At 49.1% G+C, this 23,866-nt stretch overlaps 10 protein-coding genes across 10 annotated transcripts; 3 read left to right on the top strand and 7 right to left on the bottom strand.

Moving 5' to 3' along the window:
• Window positions 1-40: 40 nt before the first annotated feature.
• N7484_007571 (TauD/TfdA dioxygenase family protein) lies at window positions 41-1,399 on the bottom strand (the record flags this gene model as incomplete). The annotated part of the gene is made up of 5 exons (XM_057117958.1): window positions 41-154; window positions 201-334; window positions 399-890; window positions 939-1,144; window positions 1,203-1,399. The coding sequence occupies 5 exons, from the start codon at window positions 1,397-1,399 to the stop codon at window positions 41-43; spliced, it is 1,143 nt and encodes a 380-aa protein (XP_056970993.1).
• A 1,367-nt stretch (window positions 1,400-2,766) lies between these two features.
• N7484_007570 (putative transporter) lies at window positions 2,767-4,638 on the top strand (the record flags this gene model as incomplete). Its single annotated transcript, XM_057117957.1, has 5 exons — window positions 2,767-3,033; window positions 3,091-3,419; window positions 3,468-4,427; window positions 4,477-4,560; window positions 4,614-4,638. 5 exons carry the CDS (start codon window positions 2,767-2,769, stop codon window positions 4,636-4,638), a joined length of 1,665 nt encoding a protein of 554 aa, XP_056970992.1.
• A 68-nt stretch (window positions 4,639-4,706) lies between these two features.
• N7484_007569 (uncharacterized protein) lies at window positions 4,707-5,071 on the bottom strand (the record flags this gene model as incomplete). Its single annotated transcript, XM_057117956.1, has 2 exons — window positions 4,707-4,920; window positions 4,980-5,071. 2 exons carry the CDS (start codon window positions 5,069-5,071, stop codon window positions 4,707-4,709), a joined length of 306 nt encoding a protein of 101 aa, XP_056970991.1.
• A 2,829-nt stretch (window positions 5,072-7,900) lies between these two features.
• On the bottom strand, window positions 7,901-10,238 carry N7484_007568 (putative phosphoinositide-specific phospholipase C; the record flags this gene model as incomplete). Its single annotated transcript, XM_057117955.1, has 4 exons — window positions 7,901-8,066; window positions 8,421-9,015; window positions 9,074-9,803; window positions 9,852-10,238. The coding sequence occupies 4 exons, from the start codon at window positions 10,236-10,238 to the stop codon at window positions 7,901-7,903; spliced, it is 1,878 nt and encodes a 625-aa protein (XP_056970990.1).
• Window positions 10,239-10,888: 650 nt separating this feature from the next.
• On the top strand, window positions 10,889-11,743 carry N7484_007567 (glutathione S-transferase family protein; the record flags this gene model as incomplete). The annotated part of the gene is made up of 2 exons (XM_057117954.1): window positions 10,889-10,940; window positions 10,995-11,743. 2 exons carry the CDS (start codon window positions 10,889-10,891, stop codon window positions 11,741-11,743), a joined length of 801 nt encoding a protein of 266 aa, XP_056970989.1.
• A 262-nt stretch (window positions 11,744-12,005) lies between these two features.
• N7484_007566 (mitochondrial 54S ribosomal protein mL54) lies at window positions 12,006-12,789 on the bottom strand (the record flags this gene model as incomplete). Its single annotated transcript, XM_057117953.1, has 2 exons — window positions 12,006-12,256; window positions 12,312-12,789. The coding sequence occupies 2 exons, from the start codon at window positions 12,787-12,789 to the stop codon at window positions 12,006-12,008; spliced, it is 729 nt and encodes a 242-aa protein (XP_056970988.1).
• A 743-nt stretch (window positions 12,790-13,532) lies between these two features.
• N7484_007565 (NAD-dependent epimerase/dehydratase family protein) lies at window positions 13,533-14,819 on the bottom strand (the record flags this gene model as incomplete). Its single annotated transcript, XM_057117952.1, has 1 exon — window positions 13,533-14,819. One exon carries the CDS (start codon window positions 14,817-14,819, stop codon window positions 13,533-13,535), a length of 1,287 nt encoding a protein of 428 aa, XP_056970987.1.
• An 871-nt stretch (window positions 14,820-15,690) lies between these two features.
• Window positions 15,691-16,963, top strand: N7484_007564 (spherulation-specific family 4 protein; the record flags this gene model as incomplete). The annotated part of the gene is made up of 3 exons (XM_057117951.1): window positions 15,691-15,764; window positions 15,987-16,344; window positions 16,640-16,963. Coding segments are annotated over 3 exons (756 nt in total), but the record flags the coding sequence as incomplete, so codon positions are not given.
• A 2,849-nt stretch (window positions 16,964-19,812) lies between these two features.
• On the bottom strand, window positions 19,813-20,796 carry N7484_007563 (endo alpha-1,4 polygalactosaminidase; the record flags this gene model as incomplete). The annotated part of the gene is made up of 1 exon (XM_057117950.1): window positions 19,813-20,796. The coding sequence occupies one exon, from the start codon at window positions 20,794-20,796 to the stop codon at window positions 19,813-19,815; it is 984 nt and encodes a 327-aa protein (XP_056970985.1).
• A 1,288-nt stretch (window positions 20,797-22,084) lies between these two features.
• N7484_007562 (uncharacterized protein) lies at window positions 22,085-22,354 on the bottom strand (the record flags this gene model as incomplete). The annotated part of the gene is made up of 1 exon (XM_057117949.1): window positions 22,085-22,354. One exon carries the CDS (start codon window positions 22,352-22,354, stop codon window positions 22,085-22,087), a length of 270 nt encoding a protein of 89 aa, XP_056970984.1.
• Window positions 22,355-23,866: the final 1,512 nt, after the last annotated feature.

The following is a 23,866-nucleotide window of genomic DNA, read 5'->3' as shown; positions in this document are numbered from 1 at the left end:
TAAACATTCAAACTCCAGTCATTCATCCATCTACTCTCTTTCATCCTTCGAACGGTGTCTCGTAGGGCTGTTCCGCCTGTGGCGTCAGACGAGCAATGTGCCTCCTCTGACCATCCTCCCAATCGAAAACAGCAGAGTGACAAGCCAAACGGTTCTACCCTAGTCAGTATATGATCTAAAATAAGAAATGGGCTACTCACATCCCAAACCACAACAGTACCAGCTTTCCAACGAATACGGGTCTGAAGATCCTGCGAAAGAGCCACATGATCAAACAAGAACTTGAGCAGATAATCTGACTCCTCCTTCTTATACCCGACGATATACCGAGTGACTAAGCATCAATCCATTAGTATTAGCCAGAGAGTTACCCGCACACTCAAAGGGGAAAAACGTACACTGCGGATTCACATAAAGAGCCTTCTCCCCAGTAACGGGGTGTGTCCTAACAATGGGATGCTCCGAAGTAACAGGATCCCGTCTCGCGATCCCACCTCCATTCAAGCTAGCATTCACCTGCTCAACCCCCGAATGCACAGCCCTCAAACCATGCAATCGCTTTCGAAAATCCGGCGAAAGCCGCTTATAAGCCTGCACCATATCTCCGAAAAGCGTATCTCCGCCAGTCGACGGCCCGTCTAGTACATACAAGAAGGTAGTGCCAGGCGGCTGCTTCTCAAAAGTCACATCACTGTGCCAAGTAATTGTATTTGTGCGCTGTTCGAGGAACTTTCCACCAGTGCGGTCGTCAGCACCACGGAAGACGAGATGAATTTCCGGGAAGCCTTTTGGTGCGCCAGATGTTTGGTGGATGTGATGGCGGCCGAAGTAGCCGACATAATCGACTGCTTCTTGAATTGGGAGGGAGGCGAAGTCTTGGTCACGGAAGGCTGTCGATCATTAGTGACCAGTCATTGACTTGTTGGATTGGTACATACCGACGACTCGGCGCTGAGCGACGAAGAGTGCGAGCTGATCTTTGCCTGCTTTGGACAGCTTGCTCAGTTGTACGCCTTTGACTTCTGTGCCAATGAAGGGTGTGATATCGTCGACCTCGGCTTGGCCTTTTGGGAACAAGTCGGGGAAGCTCGGATCTGCATCTTTGCCGTGATCGTAGTGCTCGAAAAGAGTTAGAGGTGGGTATCTATCGAAGCGATGTCAGGAATACGTGATCAAGGCCGTTCATTCGTGTATTGGTGTACCTCTCTGTTTCATTATCCCACACGGGAAGATAGTTGGGGTATGAGGCTGGAGCAATCTTGTCTGTGCCGTTGAGCTCGGCCTCTTTCTCATACTTGTATCCAATGAGATTCTCTTTGTTATGGCCTGTATCGGTCTTGAGGGGCACGGTGAATGTCGCGGAGCGAAGTCCGACGGTCTCGGTAACTGAAGGGGCCATCTCGACGATCTCAGGCTCCAATGTCCTCCTACAGTAAATGTTCGAGAGGATATATGTATGTTTATTCTCAAAGCCAACTCCAATTACATGAAGCGAGAATTGCGCACTATATACTATCGGCGGTATGTTTCCGATGATACAGATTGCGCCATGCGGGGTTCATGACTCGCCCGAGTCAAAGTAGAAGGTAGTCAGTATATCAGTGCCTGAAGCAGGTCGATGCGGGGTCTCGGCATCAACTCCCAGACTTGACATGGAGATCTAGAAGTCCTCATGATTTCTGTGAATGGCGTGCGAAGATGACGTGCGGCCATAAGATCTCTGATTCGTCAACTACGTGTTATCTGATGACGTGCAAACTATCACTGGAGGAAATCCGGGGTTTAATGTCGGCTTTGCGAGAGTTATGTTGAAAAGGCTCCTTTTCCGGGCCTCATGATTGGTGATGACGTGATATACAACTTTTGTTGCGCGAACTTGCCGACTTTTCGGCTTCGTTTGGGGTTTGACTTCAGGGAAAACGTGAACCTTTTGAAATGTCCTCATATGTATATTTACTGTATACCGATACGAGGAATTCTATGTATGCGCGTCTCCTAGAACTTGGTATCAGCGAAACATAGTTGCTGAACCTCGGAGACGTACCGAGGATCCATGGATACTGTCGATAGATCTGCTAGGTAGGAGCCAATGAAAAATGACATAAAACTCTAGCCAACGTACTGCTAAACACACTCTTACATATAGGAAATAAATCCGGACTTGGTGCTCCAGGCTATGGGGACTAGTGGGGCTTGATAGAGCGACATCCGCTACTCGTCCAAACTAACGTCACTTCTTTCACTTTTGCGTGATCTTGGCAAATTCCTAATGCAAAAAAACCTCTTGAGATAGCACTCAGGTCGGTTCTCGTCTGAATCATTGAATGTTTTTATTTACCTGGAAACGTTGTGATCGCTATAGTGATAACCATAGGATCCGAGGATTCCTCGTATATTAATCGTAATGTGGATTCCCAAATGCTTCTACAGTATACACCTTAGACTCACAGAGTGGGGTTGGAAGCCATCAGGACCTCGTGAGTGAGCAGCTCGGCACCTTCCTATCTCTGAGGGGAACTATAGCCCTGCATAAGATCAGGACACGCCATGCTGCCCTCATACCCACCCAGCGCGCAAACGTGCAAGCCAAGTAAAATCCACGAAATGGCGTGATAGACGCCCATGAAGGCTTCATGTCAGAAGTAAAAATTCTCCACCTTTATAGAAGCTGGAAGCCCGTCTCTTCTGAGCGCATTGTGCAGTTCTGAACCTTTTCCAGATCATTTCCAGATTACCATCTCCGATCGCATTCGAACGTCCTACAATATGACCGGCGAGAAGGTGAAGGACATCGGGCCTGGTGAGGCTCCGGACTATGATACTAAGGATAGCACTAAGGTCCACTCGACAAGTGATTCCGCTTCTGCTTCTTCGATAGAGGACCGACGTGGGACTGTCAAGAACGTTGATTGTGCGTTCGATACTACAGAGGATCCCCGGTACTATAAGCCTATTGAGAGCTATGAAGGGTATCACCGCTGGGATCCAGAATTCGAATGGACCGAAGAGGAAGAGAAGGCAGTTGTCCGGAAGGTATGATCGTGTTGGAACAAACTTCAATTTCCGAGGCTCGCTAACTGGTATCTTCAGATCGACTGGCGGATCTGTACATTTGCCTGCATGACATTTTTCGCTCTCCAGCTGGACCGTGGTAATGTGGTTCAAGCCACTTCCGACAACATGTTGGCAGACTTAGGCCTGACAACAAACAACTATAACACCGGCCAAACAATCTTTCTCTTGACTTTTCTTTTCGCTGAATTGCCATCTCAATTGATCTCTAAATGGGTCGGCCCCGACCGCTGGATTCCCATCCAAATGGTCTCTTGGAGTTTGATTGCAGCCTGCCAAGCCTTCGTAAAGAATAAGAGTGGCTACTACGCTTGCAGAGCGATGCTCGGTCTTTTGGAAGGTGGATTGTAAGTGACCATTGACATCATTTCCTACTCATCACTGACATATCGCAGCATCCCGGATACTATCCTTTTCCTATCTTTCTGGTACAAAACCAAGGAACTGCCTATCCGTCTCAGCTACTTCTGGGTTTCCTACCAAGGAACTTCAATTGTCAGCGCATTTCTCGCATACGGATTCTTGCACATTCGAAACTCGGAAGGAACAGGTGGTTGGCGATACCTGTTTGCCTTCGAGGGTCTGATTACCGGTGTGATTGGACTCATCGCCGCAGTCTGGATGCCCGCATCTCCAACGCAGACCGCTGGATGGTTCCGTGGCAAAAATGGCTGGTTTAATGAGCGTGAAGAGAAAATCATGGTTAACCGTATCTTGCGCGATGACCCTAGTAAGGGAGGCATGCACAACCGCCAGGCGGTTACTCCCAAGATGCTTTGGAGCGCGCTCAAGGACTACGATATGTGGATCATTTACATCCTGGGCCTGAGCTGGATGATTCCCACTGTACCCACCGCCAGCTATATCAGTCTAGAACTGAAATCGCTGGGCTTCGGTACTTTCCACACCAACCTACTGACCATCCCCGCCTATGTGATCTTCATCGTGAACCTGTTGTGGATTACGTGGGTCTCCGAAAGATTCAATCAGCGTCTCCTCCTAGGTGTCTTTGCCGAATTTTGGGCGCTAGTCCTTCTGATCGCTCTGGAAGTGCTTCCAGACGGAGCCAGTACCTGGGCTCGATGGGCTCTAATCGTGTTGCTGCTCTCTATGCCGTACGTTCACGCGATAATTGTGGCGATGGCCTCACGTAATGCAGGGACAGTAAGGACACGAACGGTTGCTACTGCGCTATACAACATGTCGGTTCAGGTCAGCAATATCATCGGTAATAATGTCTACCAAGCCAGCGACAAGCCGTACTATCGCACTGGCAATGCTGCGTTGATTGGTGTTGCGGTTTGGAGTGGGCTGTTGTTTATTGCGGCCAAAATGTACTATGTATGGCGAAACAAGTATGTTGTTGCCCCTCTGATGTGATGACCTCGTACTAACCATCATTAGGCAAAACGCTGCTATCTGGGACAACATGTCAAGCGAAGAGAGGGAGCGCTATGTCGCCGAGAATAGCCACTTGGGCAATAAAAGGTACGTTCAAAGGTTGATATAATTCATATGCCAGTCGCTTACTTTCTTTATAGAGTTGATTTCCGTTTCGTTCATTAACACATCCACATTTGTATATCCCACTCGGATCTGGATCCGATTTATCTAGTATCAAAAGATACCAGTAATTATTCTCCAATTACATATTCACATCCCTCGTCTCCAATCCATACTTCATGAACCTTTCCTGCCGGTACATCTACTCGAGCGCCAACGCCAAAGGTCTCCTTGGCCTCTCGGCCATTCTTGACCTTGTCTTCCGGATAGGCCACCGTCATTGAGCCACGACGGATGAGATGAGTAGTCAGGCCACCATGAGTATGAGGAGAATAGTAGGCATTACTGAAGTGCAGTTAGTCTCTATTTAGTCTCTATGTCTTCATAAACGGCTGTACACTTACCTCCCGTCTGACCAAGTGAAGACATGTTGGAAACCCCACTCGCGTACCAGACGCTCACTCTCCGAACGAGTTCCGATCGGATATTTCTCCATTGTCTCGCCTTTCCGCAGTCGCATAAGCTTTATAAGGACAACTTTCGTAGAGTAACTGACTACACGAGATCTGGATTAGCATGTCACGGTAGGAGGAGCGAGTCCCGGTTATTAATACAAATGACGTCACACGTACAAAGACAAAAGTACCTGCGTCGTGAACAAAGTACGACGCGGATGATAGATTCTAGAAGAAATGATAGACCGCTAAAAATGCTAAAAACAGTTTCATGTATATTGGACCTTAAAGACATCCGAGAACAATCCGTTGAAAGTATATCGTAATTCGTAGAATCGCATAACACCAAATCCATTCCCAAGAACGTTGTTTTCCAGAAAAATGACCAGTAACCCCATGACTGTATACAAGCCCGTGCTCTTGAGATCCACTATTGAAAATGTCGCTGAAATCGAAAAAACTGATATCGCAGCTCGTCGGAAATCCCTGACGGGTGGTCATTCCAAAGCGAGCTTTTTTTACTCGGGTGACAATCTTGATCGACCAAGATGTATCCAGGCAGGCATCATGCGCATGGCGTTGAGCAGATGTGACAGCTTTTGCCGGGAATCACCCATACTTCCTGGCCCTTTGCTTGACAGTTTGGGCAGCGGACACCGGGCATCTGACCCACATGTTAGATTATAGGTGTTCGTCCCAGGAGTATGGGTTTGGGATGATGGACAAACCTTGTTGACTGCTGGTGAGCTCGAGCCCTTGGGGACACATGACGGAGACATGCTGAGTCTGAGAGGAAATGAAAATATGGAGTGGCTTGGAGGGGAAATTGATTCGAGGGCTCAAGGTGAAGCTTGGACTTGGAGGTTAAGGAAGAAGTCGATCCAGGGCAGGCAGCCCTTATAAGGCATGAAAAGGACACCGGACCGAATGGGGATAGAACAGAGACAAGGATCGAAGCTAAGGAATTCAAAATTCAAAATCGAAAAAGAAAGGAAACACGGTGAGTCGACATTCGGAAGTTCCCGTACACGAAAAGCTTCTCCCTGACGATCGATCCATTTCTACACAGCTGAACATGGAGTAATTTCGAAGCCAAACGCCACCACGATCGGAGCCAATCATGAAATTCATAGCCCTTCGGGAGGGGTGTTCGCTCTTGTTTGCTATGGGTGTGATGGGATGTGATTTTGTCTTCATACAAACCTACAGGAGACTCGTCAAGCGGGTCATTGCATGGTGACCCATTACCATGAATGGAAATGAGACCGAAGAAACAGGCAAGAAGGCGGAAGATCCGAGATTGCTGCAGTCCCAGCAAAGAAGCAAAAGTTGACGTATCCGTTGCCCCAGATCGCTAGGACCCGCTCGGTCAGCCTCGGTCGCAGTCAATCAACCGTGATTTGTCCGTTCTTTTCTGACATCCTGCAATCATTTGCGCATGCGATAGGTCGTCTTCGATGATCTCCGATTATTGGTGCATCGATGCACTGGCCTGAGCCTAGTTTAAGATCGTCGTTTCGTTCTTTGTTTTCCCTCTCCCGTCCAATCGTGGCATGCATGCCTCTTTGTCCGTGTAGCTGTCACGGGATGCGTGAACCACTCCACCCGCTCGAAGTTAAAAGAGGAAACAACGGGCTTTACTTCCTTTGCTTCAATGCCTGTCCGTCGAGTCACAGTCACAGCGACAATGGGAGCTCTATACCCCTGACGAGCAGGATGGTTCTCTAATAACCTTATCATCGCCAAAATCGGAGCATTTACCGGTCCTTCTGCTTCGCCCCACTCTTGTTGATCAATTTGATGCATGGCCCTTGGCGGTGATCTTGGGCTGATTGGACTCGGTCAATCCGTGTTACAGTGGGCAACAATACCAGAATCTTGGTTCCGTGATTGATTTTTCTTGATTGCGAACTCCCTTCTGGACAGGATCAACAGCCCCAACTTGCATGGCAAACCACCCAGTGGGGCTTAATGGCGCGCATCATGCAGGAGAACTTTCTTGTTTGCTTATATATGCAATCCACCTCCTGCTGTCCAAGTGGCCCGAGAGTCTGGCTATCCACGTTTCCAAAACCATCCCCAAACTTCGGGATCCATCCCTATTTCAACACAGCTACAGGGTTTTCTTTACCCAGCCTTCCCGATGGTTTAACCAGTTACTATCAAGTCCATGTACCCCTATAGCTCGCAGAAAGCTGCGGATCCATCAATTCCAGACCACCTAGCCGTACATACCGCATCGCATCGCATCATATCAGATCCTGACCTCCTGATGTTTGCATCCCAGGCTGCCTTCTGGAAGATAGCCACGCCCGTGGAAGTGCCATGCAGTTTTGTCTGCAGTCAAGGGATCTTCACAGGGGATCCGGGGTCTGTGGCACTACAGCATATCCGCGGAGCATGAAAATGATGCCCCCTTGCATGCCCGAGGGCCTAACCACCATCTGATCTCCGAAAATGAGAATGACTCGATCTGATGCCGATGTCGGCTAACGTGATCGCGAGTACAAGACTGACCACGTTGCGCATATGCGCGTAACAAGATCTGCTCTGCAATTGTCCGGTATATTTGGTGCAAAGTTCCCAGACTGTCGAGGTACATATATGCGCTGTATCCGTCCGTCAAAGATTATGCGAGGCGCCCCCATCCTTCCCCTGCTGCGTCTGAAGAGCGGTAGTCCGTGTTGCTCGGCCCTTTATTTTTATTTTTATTTGCTTTTTCTTTTCTTTTTATTACAGAGATGACACTATGTTGTGTAATTGTGAGGCAGCATTGATGCCTGAATTCCATCAACGCCCAATGCCCTATCGAATAATTGCGATCAAGAAAGAAAAGGCCTATCAAACTGCTATCGCCCATCCTTGTGCGACTAGGAAATTCGTTTGCTGATCCGCACCAATAGGACACCCCCTGCATTTAACCCGGTGCTATCATGGAGATGGATAAATCGATATCCTTCCCGCAGCTGGTCGAGACGGATACATGCCCACGCAGCCAACGAGTCCCGTACAAACTCGTCGTCCTTGATTTTAAACCTAGCAGAATTTAAAAGTCAGCCGATGCACATGACAGACAACATCTCAACTGCGCAAATGTCGATGTGGGGAAGTTGGGGAGTTTGAACGGTGTCGCAGATTTCCCAAGGCAACAAAGCATAGTAACACAGAGGCATTCTGGTAGCACGAAACTACTGCACAGTCCCCTGTTCCAGTTCATAAATAGCAGGCGGGAAGTAGCTGAAGAAATGCAGGCCGCTAGCCCCACACGAACCGTCATACATATGCACGCAAGACAACGTGCATCGAATGAGGAGGAAATGCAAAGAGAGCAGCAGCCAAGAACAACGAGAAACCGAATAAGAGTACGAGAAAGAGAGGTGGAGAACTCACCGAACGAAACTGAGCTCCTCAACAACACCCACAACGGTGGGAAAAACCAACCCCTGCGCCTCGAAATCTGGATTCCTACCTGATGCCGTCTTCGTGTGACGCCGATAACTACTCTTGTCTGTATCATCGCTCGCATCGTCCCGGTCCGCTGCAGCAGGACCCTCGGGCTCCTCAACATGCAGTTGGCAAACGACGTAGGGCTTAAATCCCTTTTCCGAGTGGTTCTGCGGGAGCGCAAGGTCCTGGCCTGCGAAGACCTCGATTTTCAATTCGATGTTGGTTCGCGTAATCGAGTCCGCGGGGCCCTCGGAGCTACGGTACCCCCGAGGCTTGAGGGCCCAGCCTTGGGTTCCGGCGAACATGCCGTGATTCAACATCATACCCTTGTCGAGGTTTTGCCAGTTCAAGGCAACCAGCTGGGCACCGCGGCGCCAGTGGAAGGCCGGGTCCAGGTTTGAGGATGTTACACGGAGCGCATACGGGTAGATTCGCATCAGTGAGCAGCGGTTGTGTTCGAATAAGGCGTCGCGGTAGTTTGTGTGTGCGTCGCGGGCTGCCCTTTCGGATAAGGAGAAGACGTGGGGAACTTTCGCCTCTATGGAAAGAGTTAGTATTTGGTTGCATGTGTGTTGAATAACTGATCTAGCTCATACCTGGCTGGTCGAAGCGGGTGAAGTGATACGCTCGCGTGTATACAGCTAACTTGGCGAGAGCCTCCAGGATCTTGGAGGGCTTCGCGGGCTTTTGTTGCGCGTCCACAGACTGATCACTGGCTTCGGCCGAAGGTTCGGACGCTTCCTCTAGCTCAGCCTTCAGATCTGCTTGTTGCAGAGGCGTGGACTTGGTCTTGATCAAAATTTTCCGCTTCAATTCCCCTAATGTGGGCAGCTTAGCAGGTTCCACGTCCGATGGTACCTCGACTAGAAGACCCTTCCACGCATCATTGACAATATCAACCATCATCTGCTGTTGCTCCAAGCATGCATGAACTTCGAAACTAATGATCACAGGCAGATCACTGTTCACAAACGCAGCATCACGGATTGCATAACAGATCTCGCGGAAGGATGTTCCCTTAGTGAGAGTATGCCCGTGCAAAACGCGAGGCTCCAGCACAGGTGCGACGGTCTGTTCGTTACTGGCACTTACATTTGCAGGCGTGGAGCTCTTCCGATGCAACTTCTCGTCTAAAAGCTCCTTGGCGGCTTTCTCTTCACTGCCGAGTTTAGACTTGATTGTCGCCTTTAGTCTGGATTTCAAAGTCGATTTCTTCACTTCATTGTCCGAAGACTCGCTACAACTAGTCTCCCCATCGGAATCCGCATCCTTCGGCTCACCATCCCACACATCAATCTCAACAGATCGACATCCATGTAGAAGTACCTGAATCCAGTTAGCTAGATCCCACATTTCTAAGACTAATCTACATACCGACGTATACGCACTCGCCGCAGCATCACTATACAGCTGGTTCCCTGTCAAATACGTATTATGACTGGAGGAAACATAATAATCCGAAATAGGCGCCGAAAGATCCATTTCCTTTGCTTCACCCAGCGCACGGGAAGCAGGATTTTTCATGTACGCGCGAAACGCATCCAGCGAGCTCAACGGGTCAAGTTGACCCTCAGGAGAACTCTCATCTCGCTGGATATGGTTGAAGAAGTCAACGCTTGTGACTTTCTGTGTGGAAAGTGACTCGTAGATCTTCTGCAGATGACTATCGACTGTTGAGTGGAATGTGTCTAGAGGTGTTTCTGTGGTTGGGTGGAGCGATAGATGACGCGCTCGTTCCACGAGGCTCTCGACTCTTTGCATTATCGCAAATATTTGTGGTACAGTCTGATTGCAATCAGATCTTGAATGCGATATGGTGCTTTGACAAAGCCTTGTTCCCTGGGAGTTTGGTGGGGTTGTGCAAGGTTGATACTTGCGGTGTGCTTATTGGTACTTGCGAGCTGCCCCGCAGTAGAGATTCAGGGGGATGCAGGGTTGATCCCCAGACTCAGAGTAGATATTAGTGTTGATGATCTTGAATTTTGTAGAGCACAAGGTAGGTTCTAGGGAGAAGAATGAACTTAGGCAAAAGGATTAACATGCGACACGTGTGTACGTGATCGACTCTCCACTTTCTTAAGACGTGGCTCCATTTGTGAGCCCCGATATAGAGCTTGGCATATACTCAGCCTTAGGGCTGGACCAGATTTCTTCAAGGCCATATCATGAAGCATATTATGAGGTTTTCATGTTTCAGGATCAATTCCAGATTGCCCTTCCGAGCTTGATGCATGATAAGACCGGGACTAAAAGGGACTAAAGCCTATTCATTTGCTGAGAAATCCAAATCCATGAGCTCCACATTATAAATTGCAATTCCTGGAAACATTCATGGTTTCAATTTCTCTAAAGCATACAAACATTACAGTATCCAACTATACAGGAATACTCAACTCGATCTATTACCCATCATGACTAACACAAAGCCCGTCCACTTCTTCGACATCACCTCGACCCTCCCAGGTCCGTACCCCGCAAGTCCAAGCCAATGAGGAAGCACGGCTAACGAGGCACCAGGTGCATACAAATCCTGGTCCCCCAATACTCTAAAAGTACGGGCGGTGCTTAACTTCAAGAGCATCCCGTATACCCAAAGCTGGGTCTCCTACCCAGACATCGCGCCCTTGATGAAAGGGTTCGGTGTCGAACCCAATAAAGTCGGCCATGCGTATACCCTCCCCGCAATCGTACATGAATCTATACTCGACCACCAAGGCGCAATGATGGACTCTCTCCCCATTGTCGAGCATCTGGACCACGTGTTTCCCGATCGTCCGCTGTTCCCGTCGGGCGACGCTAGCTATGCGCTCTTCCTTGCGGTCAACAAGCTCACCTTGGCTCTGGGACCGGCGGTTCGGACGCTCATTATCCCCAGCGTGCCGGAGCACCTCGATCCGCGGGGACAGGAGTATTTTGTACGAACGAGGTCTGAGTCCTTTGGAAAGCCATTGGCGGAGGTCCGGCCGACAGATGAGGGGGAGATTGCGGAGATGTGGGAAACAATGGAGAAGGGTTGTGAGACGTTGATCAAGATGTTGAAGGGGAGAGAAGGGAAAAAAGGTCCTTTCTTCGAAGGGGAGACGGCTAGTTATGCGGATCTTTCCTTCGCGTGTCTCCTGGCATTTTTCCACCGATTTGATCGTGAGATCTGGGAGAAATTTATGGGCTTGGGTGACGGGGAGTTTCGAGCTTTGTGGGATGCTACCTTGCCCTGGTTGGAGGGACAGGGCGAGGAGAAGGAGTGGCCGATACCGCAGGATGCTTAAGACTGTGGGTTAGTATGTCAATATGGAGTGCAGTGGAGCTGGAGTGATGTGAAGATCAAAAATCATTGAATATATAGCACAATGGAGAAATCAAATCGACATAATAATACATGCCGGAGGCTGGACCTGTTTTATGTGTCCACCGCGGCGATGGGAATGGGCAGGCCAATCTAGTCAAAACACCGCTTCAAAATGAGGAGCCCGCTGCTTCAAAGACCAAAGGTCGACGCCTATAGCGAAACAAATACGCTCAATCGGATGTTTACAGGCCACGCAAGAAGTTGGATTCCTTGATGGCCTTCCGCCGGGCCTGGCGAGCACTCTTGGTGACCTCGGTACGCTGGTCCACACTCTCGGTGGCATCGGTGAATCCACCCTCGGGGACCCCTTCACGGTTGTATGATGCTGGCGTAATGTCGTGGGCGTGGTGGTGGGCAGGGATCTTAGGAGGGAGAACACCAACGCGGGCGGCGAGTTTCTTCTCATAGCGCTTCCGTTGCTTCTTGTTCAGGGCTGGAGTCACATTAGTATGAGGAAGCAGAAAACGCATAGTAATAGTCCAACGTACTGCTGGGGTCAACTCCGCCCTTTTCGGCCTTGGCTGACTTGCTTGAATCACCCAAAAGATCCCACAACCAGTCGGGGTACTCATGGTCCTCCTTCGCAAGAACCTCGGGCTTGTTCTTGAAATAATTCAGGCCGTTCAGCTTAGTGCCAGCGGGGCAACTACTCGGTGGGCGCTCGACAACGGGCTTTGTGGCACCGGGGTTCACATCAATGTGGACACTCTCGGGGGTGCTCAGCGGCTGGGAGATACCGGGGGTTGCGGAGGAGATAGCGGATGGGGTAGTGACGTCGCCGACCACGGGCTGGCGAGGACTGGGAGGAGATGAGGGGTTGACGGGAGGGTTGGTGCCTTTATCACTGTAGAATCGGAATTGGCTGCGAACCAGAGGAAGCTGGCGTGCTGGTGATGATGTCCATGTCAGGGCTTGTTGCTGTGGTAGCCGAGACAGCATGCTCGTCCGGCAGCTTCTGCAGATCATTTTCGCGTCAATTGGAAATAACCACGGTGATGTATACCGAGGTCAATGTGGAATAATCGCAATGTTGCTGGCGCGGAGACTCAATCAGAAAACTTGCGGCGCGGATCCGATGCCAAGCCGGAGGGGTCACGTGGCCACCTCAACGGGTTCCTTCCATTTAAGGAATTCAATGCTCCAAGCTTCCTGGTTGCAAGACTCACTCTTCATTATCACTCCCCTTTAATGTAAAAAGGCCTGCTGCGAATCTTCAGGCTGAACGTTCATTGACTAATTGAAACCAAAATCTTATACATATGGTCAACGCCTTACATCATTTGGGACAGCACACAGCAACAGCCGCGTCGAATAGTGAATTAGTATGAGAAAATGAGTCGATTGAAAATGAATGGGGAATATTGAAAATGAGTCAATGAGAAAAGACCATCAGATCTACAACGTTGAGTCTTTCCAGTATATCTAGAGACTGGATCGCTGCGACGATGGAAAGGCAATCTTTGGGTACAAATTGGAAGCATGAAACAAACTCCGAAACATAACAATAACGCTGTGGTATCGATGACAAAAAACACAAAGGACCGACATGCATCTCTAGTCCGAACATTAAACAGGCACAAGCATCAAGCTGAAAAGTACACCTGCAGGACTTCAAGTTACCTCCAGTCGGGCAGATCAGAATTAAGAAAGGGAACAAAAACCCAGACAAGCCCTTGAAATGAAAGAAATAGAAAACGAATCATGAAGCCCTATGAAGACAGGCCGCTGACATCCAAGAAATTGCAAATATCCTGACAAGCATCCTTCAGTGACTTCTCTGTCTTCCACTGAAGCTCATCTGAAGATCGATCGACAACAGCGACACAGGACCCCACATCACCAGCACGACGATCTGCTGCTCTCCTGGGAATGGGCTTTGAGGTGACAGCCTCCATGGTGGTGGCCACTTCCAGCACAGAGTGTCCTGATCCAGTGCCCAGGTTGAAGGCGCGGAAATTTTCACTCAACTGACCATCATTAGCCGCCTTGAGAGCTGCAATATGACCCTGGGCCAGATCAGTGACGTGAATGAAATCCCGGACAGCCGTGCCATCTTTGGTCTCCCAGTCGGTTCCAAACATTGACAACTCCGCATACTGGCCAGTCATTACTTTGACAACCACGGGAAGAAGGTTTGTTGGGACTTGCCGGGGGTCTTCGCCCAAAAGACCAGACGAGTCACACCCGACGGGGTTGAAATACCGCAGAGCAACAATGGTCCATTCTGGATCCGAAGCAGCAAGATCTGCTAAAATGGCCTCTCCGATCCACTTGGTGCGTCCGTAAGGATTGGTGATACCGGTGCATCCGGGTTGAAGAAGTCGTGCTGCTCCTGTGTTGTCCGTATATACTTCCTCCTTGTGAACACAAAGCTCCTCCTTCAATGGCAGGCCAGAAGTGGCCAGAGTGCCATACACAGTGGCGGAAGAGGAGAATACGAATGTCTTGATACCGAAATCTCCAAGCGTTGTTGCGAAGTCAATTAGGCCGCTCACATTATTGGCATAATACTTCAATGGATTCCGGATACTCTCTTCGACAGCCTTGTATGCGGCAAAGTGAATCACGCCTGCAATCTTCGACTTCGCCATACCCCATCTTGAGGGAACTTGGTACTCCTCTAGAAGAGTCTGGAGAGCCGATGTGTCTCGAAAATCATGAGCATGCAGCCGCAGTGATGGCATTTCGGTCCCATTCTTTTCATGGAATTTGCGGGCAAGAAGATCGATGCGGTCGAGAACATTCTCAAATGCGTTGCTCAAATTATCGATGACAATCACATTATAATTGGCCTTGAGCAATTCTAATGTCGTGTGGCTACCAATGAAGCCTAGCCCGCCCGTAACCAGGATGTACGGACTTTCGATGGGGAGTCTCTGCAACAGCTCATTAAAATGGTCGAAGAGGTCCGAAACCTGCGTTGCCGGAGTATCCACGAAGTCTGGAGAGTCACCCTCCACGGGAGTACTCGTGTCTGAACGACGTCGACTGTCCATAATGAACAAGATTGGACTGGAGTGCTAAGGATAGACAGACAACCAGGGCGTCAAAATGCGCCAGAAACGAATCTTTGGCAATACAGAGGATTCACCCCCGAAAACTTATATGCGCTTGAAACAACTGAAATGCACCCGGGAGATGACCATGCGAGATTTATACAGTGCGAGAAGAGAACCCTTGTGTCGCCCCACAGCTCTAGATTCTATCTAGCGCTACCCTGGGTTTGGCAAAAGGTGATGCCCGTCAGCGAAAATGGATGGAAGAAGATTCACCGAGCATAAGCCACAGAAAAACGAAAGTGACAATAATGGCAATAAAGAATTAATAAAATAATAAATGGGGGCGGCCGAGAAAAGCATAGACCAAATAGCAGACAGACAAGACTCCCCGTGGACAGTGGGCCAGATGTGCGGCTGGGGCCTTGGTACATGTTCTCCACGGCCCGATTGCCCTAAGCGCATCGACTGGGTACTTCAGGGCTTCAGCTGGGGCTAATGACGGCATTACGAATTGAGATGGACCTTACACATCCTAGCCATGGTCGAGACATGGTCGAGACTATCGTTCTAAAGCCAGTGCAGGACGCTAATGACTTAGACGGAAAACAAAAGTCCTTCTGTATTGTTATACCCATTCTAACCCAGAAAACTCACCAAGTATACGGTAAAATCTCAATTCCAAGTATTATTCGAAATCCATGGTGTTCTCGATCTATACTCCTGTAATTTACTCTGGTCTTTCGTTCAACTATAGACCCCCAAAAGCACGTGAGCCGACTGACCCAAACCAGTAATCTTCAATTTGGCGCTAGTTCATCTTCGTTCTAAATATCGTCATCCTCTTCTACGGTGGTCAGCTTCAATCAATATGAGCCTAACAACAATCATCGTGCCACTCTACATATACCCTAGCCCCGGGGCCTGGTCTCCGCTAGAAGATGTGTATGTTTGTCCTTTCCTATTCGGCCCATGATCCTTAGCCCCTCTCCCGGTTCTAAAAAAAAAAAAAGAATCTGCACCCCAAGCCACTGGTACCTCACCACGGAGTACACAGTATAGATTTCTCATGTTTGGGCTCCAATGGCCCCAGACCACAAAAGCGTTGAAAATTGCCGGTCGCAAAAAAGGAAAGAATAAAAAAACCTGTTACTGAGTGCCAACCAGGATTTCCACCCACCCAAATGTCAATTTTACCATTGTAATCAATCCTGGTAACGGTCCAGGACCCGACGACTTGCCCGATGCCAACTACACTCGCGCCATCCCGACCCTCTCGTCGTACGCCAATGTACGGCTTCTAGGCTATGTGCATACCTCTTATACAACCCGCAACGCAGCCGCAGTGTACCGGGATATCAAAACCTACGCTGAATGGCCGACTAAATCTGCCAACCTCGATTTGGCCGTTCGGGGTATATTTTTCGATGAGACACCGCAGCAATACAGTGTCCACTCTTTGGCTTACTTGCAAAACTTGACCCAACTGACCAAGGGTCTCGATGGACTTGGCTCGAATCCCTATGTGAGTTTGCAATTTCTGATCTTACTCCATCCACTCTGCGTTGTCGCTCGCCATACAATAAGGCTCACTCCCCTGCATCTCTGTCATATTTCTCCGATACTGTAAGCCCCAGTTCCCGCGTGGCTTCCCCTGCCGGTTGGATTGGAGAGCTGCACATCGTATCGTATATATTGCAGTCATTGCTTTTTCTGGGTAGCAGCTCATGATCCCCATACTGCATATCAATTACCCCATTCGGAGGTTCCAAGCGATGTTCTATCAACAGCTGCAGAGCTAATGTAAATGTCATGATCAGGTCATCCACAACCCAGGCGCCGTTCCTGACTCCCGGTACCTGTCCACTGCAGATTCGACCGTCGTGTTCGAGGAGACCTACCGCACCTTCCAGGAGCGGCATGGAGCTAACCTACTAACGCCAATACGGGGCAAAGATCGCACCCAGCGCGCTGTCTTGATCCACTCTGTGCCGGAGGGTGTGGAAGGGTCGGAACTACGCAATCTAATCGAAACGGTCCGCGAGGTTGCCGATGAGGTTTTCATCACCCACCTTAGCACCGATTACTATGCTAAGTTTGGGTCGAAGTGGGCCGAGTTTGTCGATCTGATTTCGGCTCAGATTGTATGAACCCAATCGTGAATATTCCACGATCTGTTGATTTGGAATATCGTGTACGCATACCGGAGTGTATCATTTTAGCGATTTTTTGAGCATCATTAGAGTTTCGGATATCTTTCTCGACCAAAGCTGCCGAACTTTGGAGCAATTGGAAATGTGGATGTATCCATGGTCGGCTTCTCGTGGGAGAGAAATTTTCCATTGTGGAGTCTTTTCACCCCTCCTGTTTCCTTACCGCAAAGCTAAAAATTAGTTACATGTTGGGATCAGAAGGCAAAAAAAGAAATCCAATCGACGGGATCCCGGTCCAGTCTGCCTTTTCTGGCCAAGTGGGCCGGAACAGTATTGTTGTAATTTTCATGATTGTGCCGTATTTGATACCGGACGCGATCGATCTCGAGAACCACTGGGGGGACAATTCTTGTCAAATGTGTACGTAGTTCTGGTCGTGCATTTCCGATAAAAAAGCTCTATATAGACCTATATGCGCCTCCGGCCGAAACATATTTCTCTGGTAGGCGATGGTGGACATGGTGTAATATGCCGACCATATCGACAGGCTGTGCCGTGATAATCTGGGATTTTCCTAGTATACAGGACTTGTGTGCAGCAAAGATGCAACGCTATGTTGACGCCCCCCAATCAACATGATTCCCATAGCCTACGAGACCCGTAATGATATTCAACAACCAGCTTGCCCCGCCTAGTTCTCAGTGAGACATGCAGGACCATGGAAACCGGGTCTATACGGTCTGGGTTCTGGTCGCCAGTCCAAGTTTAACATCAAACCCGAGCCAACGCAACTGAAACTTGAGGACGGTACTTGACCGGGATCCTTCATGTTGGGGAACCGCCAGCACGGGTAGAGTCCCCGCTGCAGTATCACAACAATGGAAAGACCGGGTGGATTGCAAATCCCGACTGCCTAATTTTCCGAAAAAAGAAAACATCTTCACGTCATTCATGGTTACACGACAGTTCGTTCCTGCCGATTACTGCATAAGCATTACATGTGCCTGTAAATGCAATCGCCGATCCCTGTGTCCTTGACCATTGAATCGTCGACAGAAGTGGCTGAAGCCACACCCTCGTGGAATCCAATATCTAGTTGACCAAAGGGGAAGTTTCGCTTGCCCATCGATGTAACTGCAGGATTCCTCGGTCTGCCCCCGAGCCGGAACTTACTCCAAAGTTTTCGAAAGGGTTCGATGAACGAATCAAGTAGGAGTATTGCGCACTGTCATAGCTGGCAGCCCAAAGATAGTAGCGAGCGCATTGGGTTTGAATCCCGTTTTAATCCCTGAAGGGATTACGGCACCCTCCTGACTAGTCGAATTAGCGCCCGTGGTCGTCTCTTTTAGGCTACATCGAGAGGCTGGAAGAGGGGCTGGTGTTGGCGAGTGCGAACCAGTGTTTTAGTGGCGCTTCATATAGAGGCTAGAGGCAAACTCCGTGTTCGCTGGCACGCTAGTTGAGATAGCTTGGGCCCGCCTTGAGATTCCATTAGCAATGCGCGATTCACAACTCAGATATCCTGCTATCTCGAGTTCCTTCCTGTGAGCCACTGGGGTTTGTGAAAGCCACCAGATAACAAGCCACACATCAGACCCATTTTGAGCCAGCGACTGAGGGGACGAGTTCTAGAAGTGCTTGGCAAAAGACAAACAAACCGAGCAAGAGGCAAGCCTCGCTTAAGCCTATTTTTCTCCCTGGCCCCACGATATGCACCTAGACATAGTCAAGGAGGATTGCATGACCGTTTAGGAAATAATCGTCCTCCAGGAGAGGAGAAATGGATGTAATGGAGTCTATCTCATCGATTCCGCCCTGATCAATCTAAACTCCATCTCGTCCACCAATCCAAAAGCCGTACCCGTGGTTCGCGTTCAGGAACCGGGCAGATCCGTTCGGGGTTCATTTAGGGCGCGCCGATCTTAGCGCTCTCGACGCCTCGCCCATTGCAGGTTTCTTTTCTTTGTCCTGTGCTCTCTCGATATAGGAATGATCAATCTGGTTTGCGGAGCGGCGTCGGTCTAAAGCTCAAATCGCTTCGCGATGTGATCCATCGTGGGATCCACCCATCCCGGCGGTTCCGGCTTTAGTACACGGGAAAGACTCCTCCGCTAATACATTTTTTTTTTCTCTTTTGGAGACCCAGACCCAGCCAGAGGCCCCTACGAGCTCACCGGCCTAGGTCTCCTCGGGTGAAATTCCTTTTCCCTGCAGCAGTTGGGGATTATCAGGAGGATCGCCCCCAAGCTAGTGTCCTAGCTTCCCCTTTGGCCCCTGTAACTCGTGAAGCCTTCCATGGTTTCGTAGAATATCGTGAGATGCAGGACAAAGTATACGGAGTAATCAAAGTTAATTACTCCGATGAGTTTTTCTGACACGTCTAATTCAATTGGTCGGTGAGAGCTGCGTCTATAAATGAGATGGACAAGTCAAGTCACCTTGGAAAATTACCGGTAATCCGATGGATGTCTTACCAGCTTGTAAAAATTACTAGCGCCAGCATTTGCTTGGAGGCGGTAATGTACGAGGCCCTGGAGGCAACAATGCCGTGCACTAATGCAGATTTTCTCACCATCTGCATACAGTCGAAGAAACCCCTCGAAACTTGACCAATTGTGCTCTGACAGGACTGTGGTCCTTCCAGCTTGCCAAGGGTCCCAAGGGTCGCAAGTTGACCCCGGCCGCGGACAATTTAGGGATTCCTCACCTTGATCCACTTCTATATTCGAGTGAAAAAAAGGCAACTTTCCCTGATGTTTCGATCAATAATGCGACAAGTCTTGGGGATATAAAAAATCAGATGATTTTGAGGTATTAGTACATGTTATACAGACTCAATATCAGCAGTATTCGACCCAACTATCCAGGTCCATATTCTTGATGACCGTAGAAAAACTGCCGGAGCTAGCGGCATTGCAAGCCGAATTCAGTTGCTTCGTTGATACTTTATTGTTGCTGTTAGTATCATCTCCCTTGGGGTACTCGATGTGGAAAACCGGTTTGCTGGCATTGATGAAGGCCGAGTAAATATCACATTCTTCATAAACGGCACATTGCTCATTCACCGACCACTGCATCTTGTCAATGACCGAGTCAATAATGGCACCACCATTCTTCAGCCCGAGTGACATGTTTCGACCATGTGTCTGTGAAGCAAGCCACTTTACATAACTGATGGCGTCATCCTTGGTTAATCCGAGACCATTCTTATTGTTGTATCCGTCGATGTTGTCAGGATCAACACCATCACAGCCCTTTGCTTGAGCCAGGTCGAGACGCTGTCGCATGATCTTCCGCACGTTTTCCGAGTTTGTGTCGAGCCATTGCTCGCCAGGCCAATCATCAAGACTGGCTCCCAGATCGGAGGTCTTGAATTCATCTGCATCATTGCGCCAGTCCTCATAGGTACCTGCTGAGAAATAGCAGATCACTTTGCGTCCCATCTCTTGAAGTTTTTTGATTGTTGAGTTTGGATTGTTGAAGAGGTCAATGTCGTAGATGTCCGCGTCTACTGATGTGTCGTTCAAAACGTAAAGCAGCTCGATCTGCCATTTGGTTCCCACTTCCGGTTGCCATATTGCTGTGGTGTTTCCTCCTGTCGTGCCATTTCCATTGCCATTGCCGCTTCCAGTGTCTGTTCCTGTTCCACCATTTCCACTTCCTCCACTTCCTTCATTTTCACCACCTCCGCCACTGTTCTTCAGTCCTAGTCCGAGGCCAACCCCCAGTCCGATACCCAGAGCGATAATCAGAAGACCGATAGAACCGAAGATGAGAGCCTTCTTTTTGGCGGACCAAGCCATCCAGCCCCCTTTTGCGGGCATGTCGCGTAAGATGACAAAGTCGTTCCTTTAAAGCAAGAGGTACCAGGCGACAGTCCTACTACTCGCATTGGCTCAGCTCATAGAGTCATGAAAGTGCAAAATAAAACGACCAGGGTCCAGAGGAAATAGACATCTTTAAACTCAGAAAGAGATTCAGGGTCCAAGGCGCGTAGCCAAAGCAGAGGATTCTGGGCAGTGGCTGAGGCACAGCTCCAGGATTGGACAGCCTCGCTCCTGCGAGCCACAAGGCTCCCAAAACTATCATGTGGAGACCAACGATCCAGTTGTTCGTGCCGGGGACAAAGTAAAGGCGGGGAGAGCGGCTGTTTGATTGGATGAATAAGACCACAAGCCTGAGTAATCCGGCAGCCTAGATTCCTGGCCAAGGTGCCTAGCCGCAAATGAAGGGCCTTCGCTGGTGCTCATCCATGGCGTGGTGAGTGCGATGCAAGGGCCTAGAGTTGCGTCCAAGAAATAGGATAGGGTTGTGAGATAAAGTGGTGGAGCCAATGTTGATCTACCGAGTTATGAACATGATCATCGGTGTCATAATATGGCTTAGGCATCATAATTTTTTTTTGGTCAAGAGTGCTATTAGGCGAAACGCAGAAAGTCAATTGCCCAATGTAAAAGTCTAGGCATCATTAGATCGATTTGTCGGCTCATTCCTTCTAATTTTACAAAGCCATGGCAGTGGGACAAAGTGGCGAAACGCCTCAAAAAGAGCATTTCGGCCCCGACACAAATCCAACTCCAAATCCGGGATGCCAAGCGCCCACTAAGAAAATCTACTGCACGCCTCAAAATAACCGGCATTGCTTTAAACTCAGCCCGAGAGGCTTTCGCCGGGCATGGGGGCAATCATGCCGAGCTCAGCTTTCAGGGACCGTGGTGCATGTACTCCCCGAACACGAGAGGACCCTATATTCTTTAATTAGACCTACTGACAACGGTCTCCGAGATCACGACGTGAGTCAATTGGGTATCCGAGAAGGGGAGATGCAGGGGGATTTTCTCGGGTCGGATCCTATGCACGATGTCAAACACGACCAATGAAAAAAAGGCCAAATGCATGCGCTGGCATTCAGTGTAGTCATCCTGCTTTGTTTAAGTTTACGGTTTGATTCTTTGGTACCGGGTTTTGAAAATAACAAAAACATCTAAAGGCAGTATACGTCGTCATCTCGTACGTAAAACAGTATGATTTTCACGTCATCTCCAAACTTCCTGATCTTAGTAAGTAATGTCCGGACGTAGCCAGACCAATGACATCTTTCAAAAGACCGTCTTAAAGCTCCTGATGATCGCAGCAAGGACCTCGAGCCCCTCGCAAGGCAAATGGCGTCTGCATGAGTGGGATGTCAGGCTGTACAATTACCCGCTTCCACAGGTTCGCCCCGCCAATGCTCGACTCCTCTTGCATGTCCAGCTTCGTGGCGATGTCTTGGGGCTGTTTTGGCGCAGTACTATCGAACACTAGCCACGCTGTCAGTTCCCAAGGATTCACCAGCGAAGCACCTTTGAACGCATTGGCTGGCCTGTGGAAGACGCCATACATGGTGGCTACACGTGGGAGCTTTCTGATAATGTCCACTGTGGTTCGGGTAAACCCCAGTGCCCAGGTTTGAACAGTGTTGTGTCGTGAACAATCCCTCCGAAGCCTTTTTCAGTCACACCAAGCCTGCTAGCCAAACCAGGGTAATTAATCTCCGTGGGCCAGGAGCCATGAGAAATAGAACCAGGCTCTCACGTATTCACGCGCCACCGTGGACACTGGTTGCGGAGATCTGGTCTGGCACCCATCATAAATCGAGCCTTACTTGCCTGCAATATCATGACAACAATTCTGTTGCGTAGGTGGTGTAGATACAAGCCATCCTAGTTTCTCCATACTTCATCATAAACCCTGAACTGGTATTTGGACTTCTTGCTTGCCAGGATCTAGAGACTTGATCTCTTAAATCAAAGCACTCAGCGGCACTTGTGCTCGTACAAAGGAACATCCGTCTCGAATGTTAGATATGGAGGGTAATCCATCCTCTGAATTTCTCCACTGTTGACATTTCGGTGTGAGCATTGTCTCTTCGTAGTGAATTGAAGTGCACTCTTCACCCAGAAATCTGGAATTTTGCATACCGAGCTACCTGCCCCACGAAATGCCATTGATATCAGCAAATGAGATTACTTATACACATAGCTCCTCATGCATGGGTACCTGGCTTCACGAGCTCCATGTAGATGAAACAAAGGCTGCGGTCGTTGAGGTGCACCACAGGAGGCAGAGTTGATACAATCATGATTCGACCTACACTTAGCCCACAACCTCTGACCTTGAGCGTAGATATCGGATCAACAAAAGCAATCATCATTTGGGAATATTGTAAAAAGCCCTCACATGGGCTTGGTTGACTTGATAGATGAGAAGGCTCGGTATCCATATATGGGGTGAACGTATGTCAAATGAAACAAACAAGCCGGCATCAGATTAGCCATCACGATCATCTTCGTCCTAGACGCACCCATAAAAAGCTCTACTTAGATGAGTTGCTCAAGAGGTGCAAGGACCAAACCATAAGCACTTTGGATTGCGAACAATATAGGGAGAGAAAGATAAGTAAGTTCAAAAAGCAAAGATCAAGGTTTTCCAGTAAGCTTTACAGAAAGGAGAAGCAACAAGGCCCACCATTGAAACAGAGAGAAACTTCATGGTCGTTGCAGACGCAACCAATCTGGCATCCCTTTCCTGTTCCCTCAATGAAACCTTGCCTGCTTGATAAACAGAAAGAAGACAATCTCCACTATCCTAAGCATGACTCACAGTCACTCCCGTCTGGGCTGGTCATGCGGCTTTTCGAAAATTCCCACGCCTCAGAAGCCTCTCTGTCAACCATTTCCCAGTCATTTTTCCAATTTCATTTACGATGAGCTAATACCTCTGCCAGTGTGCAAAGTCTCCCTTTGATCTGGAGGAAAGCTTTTTCCCAGTCTGAATTCTGGTATTTTGAAATGTAATTCTTGAGCTCTTAATATCACTTCTGAAGAACTTGCCTAATGCTCCCCAGAGTGAGCG

Source organism: Penicillium longicatenatum, assembly GCF_028827895.1.
Source record: "Penicillium longicatenatum strain IBT 33135 chromosome Unknown contig_4_segment0_segment0, whole genome shotgun sequence".
Taxonomy (NCBI): Eukaryota; Fungi; Ascomycota; class Eurotiomycetes; order Eurotiales; family Aspergillaceae; genus Penicillium; species Penicillium longicatenatum.
The sequence above is the reverse complement of the archived record's forward strand: the minus strand, read 5'-3'. Positions and strand labels throughout refer to the sequence as shown.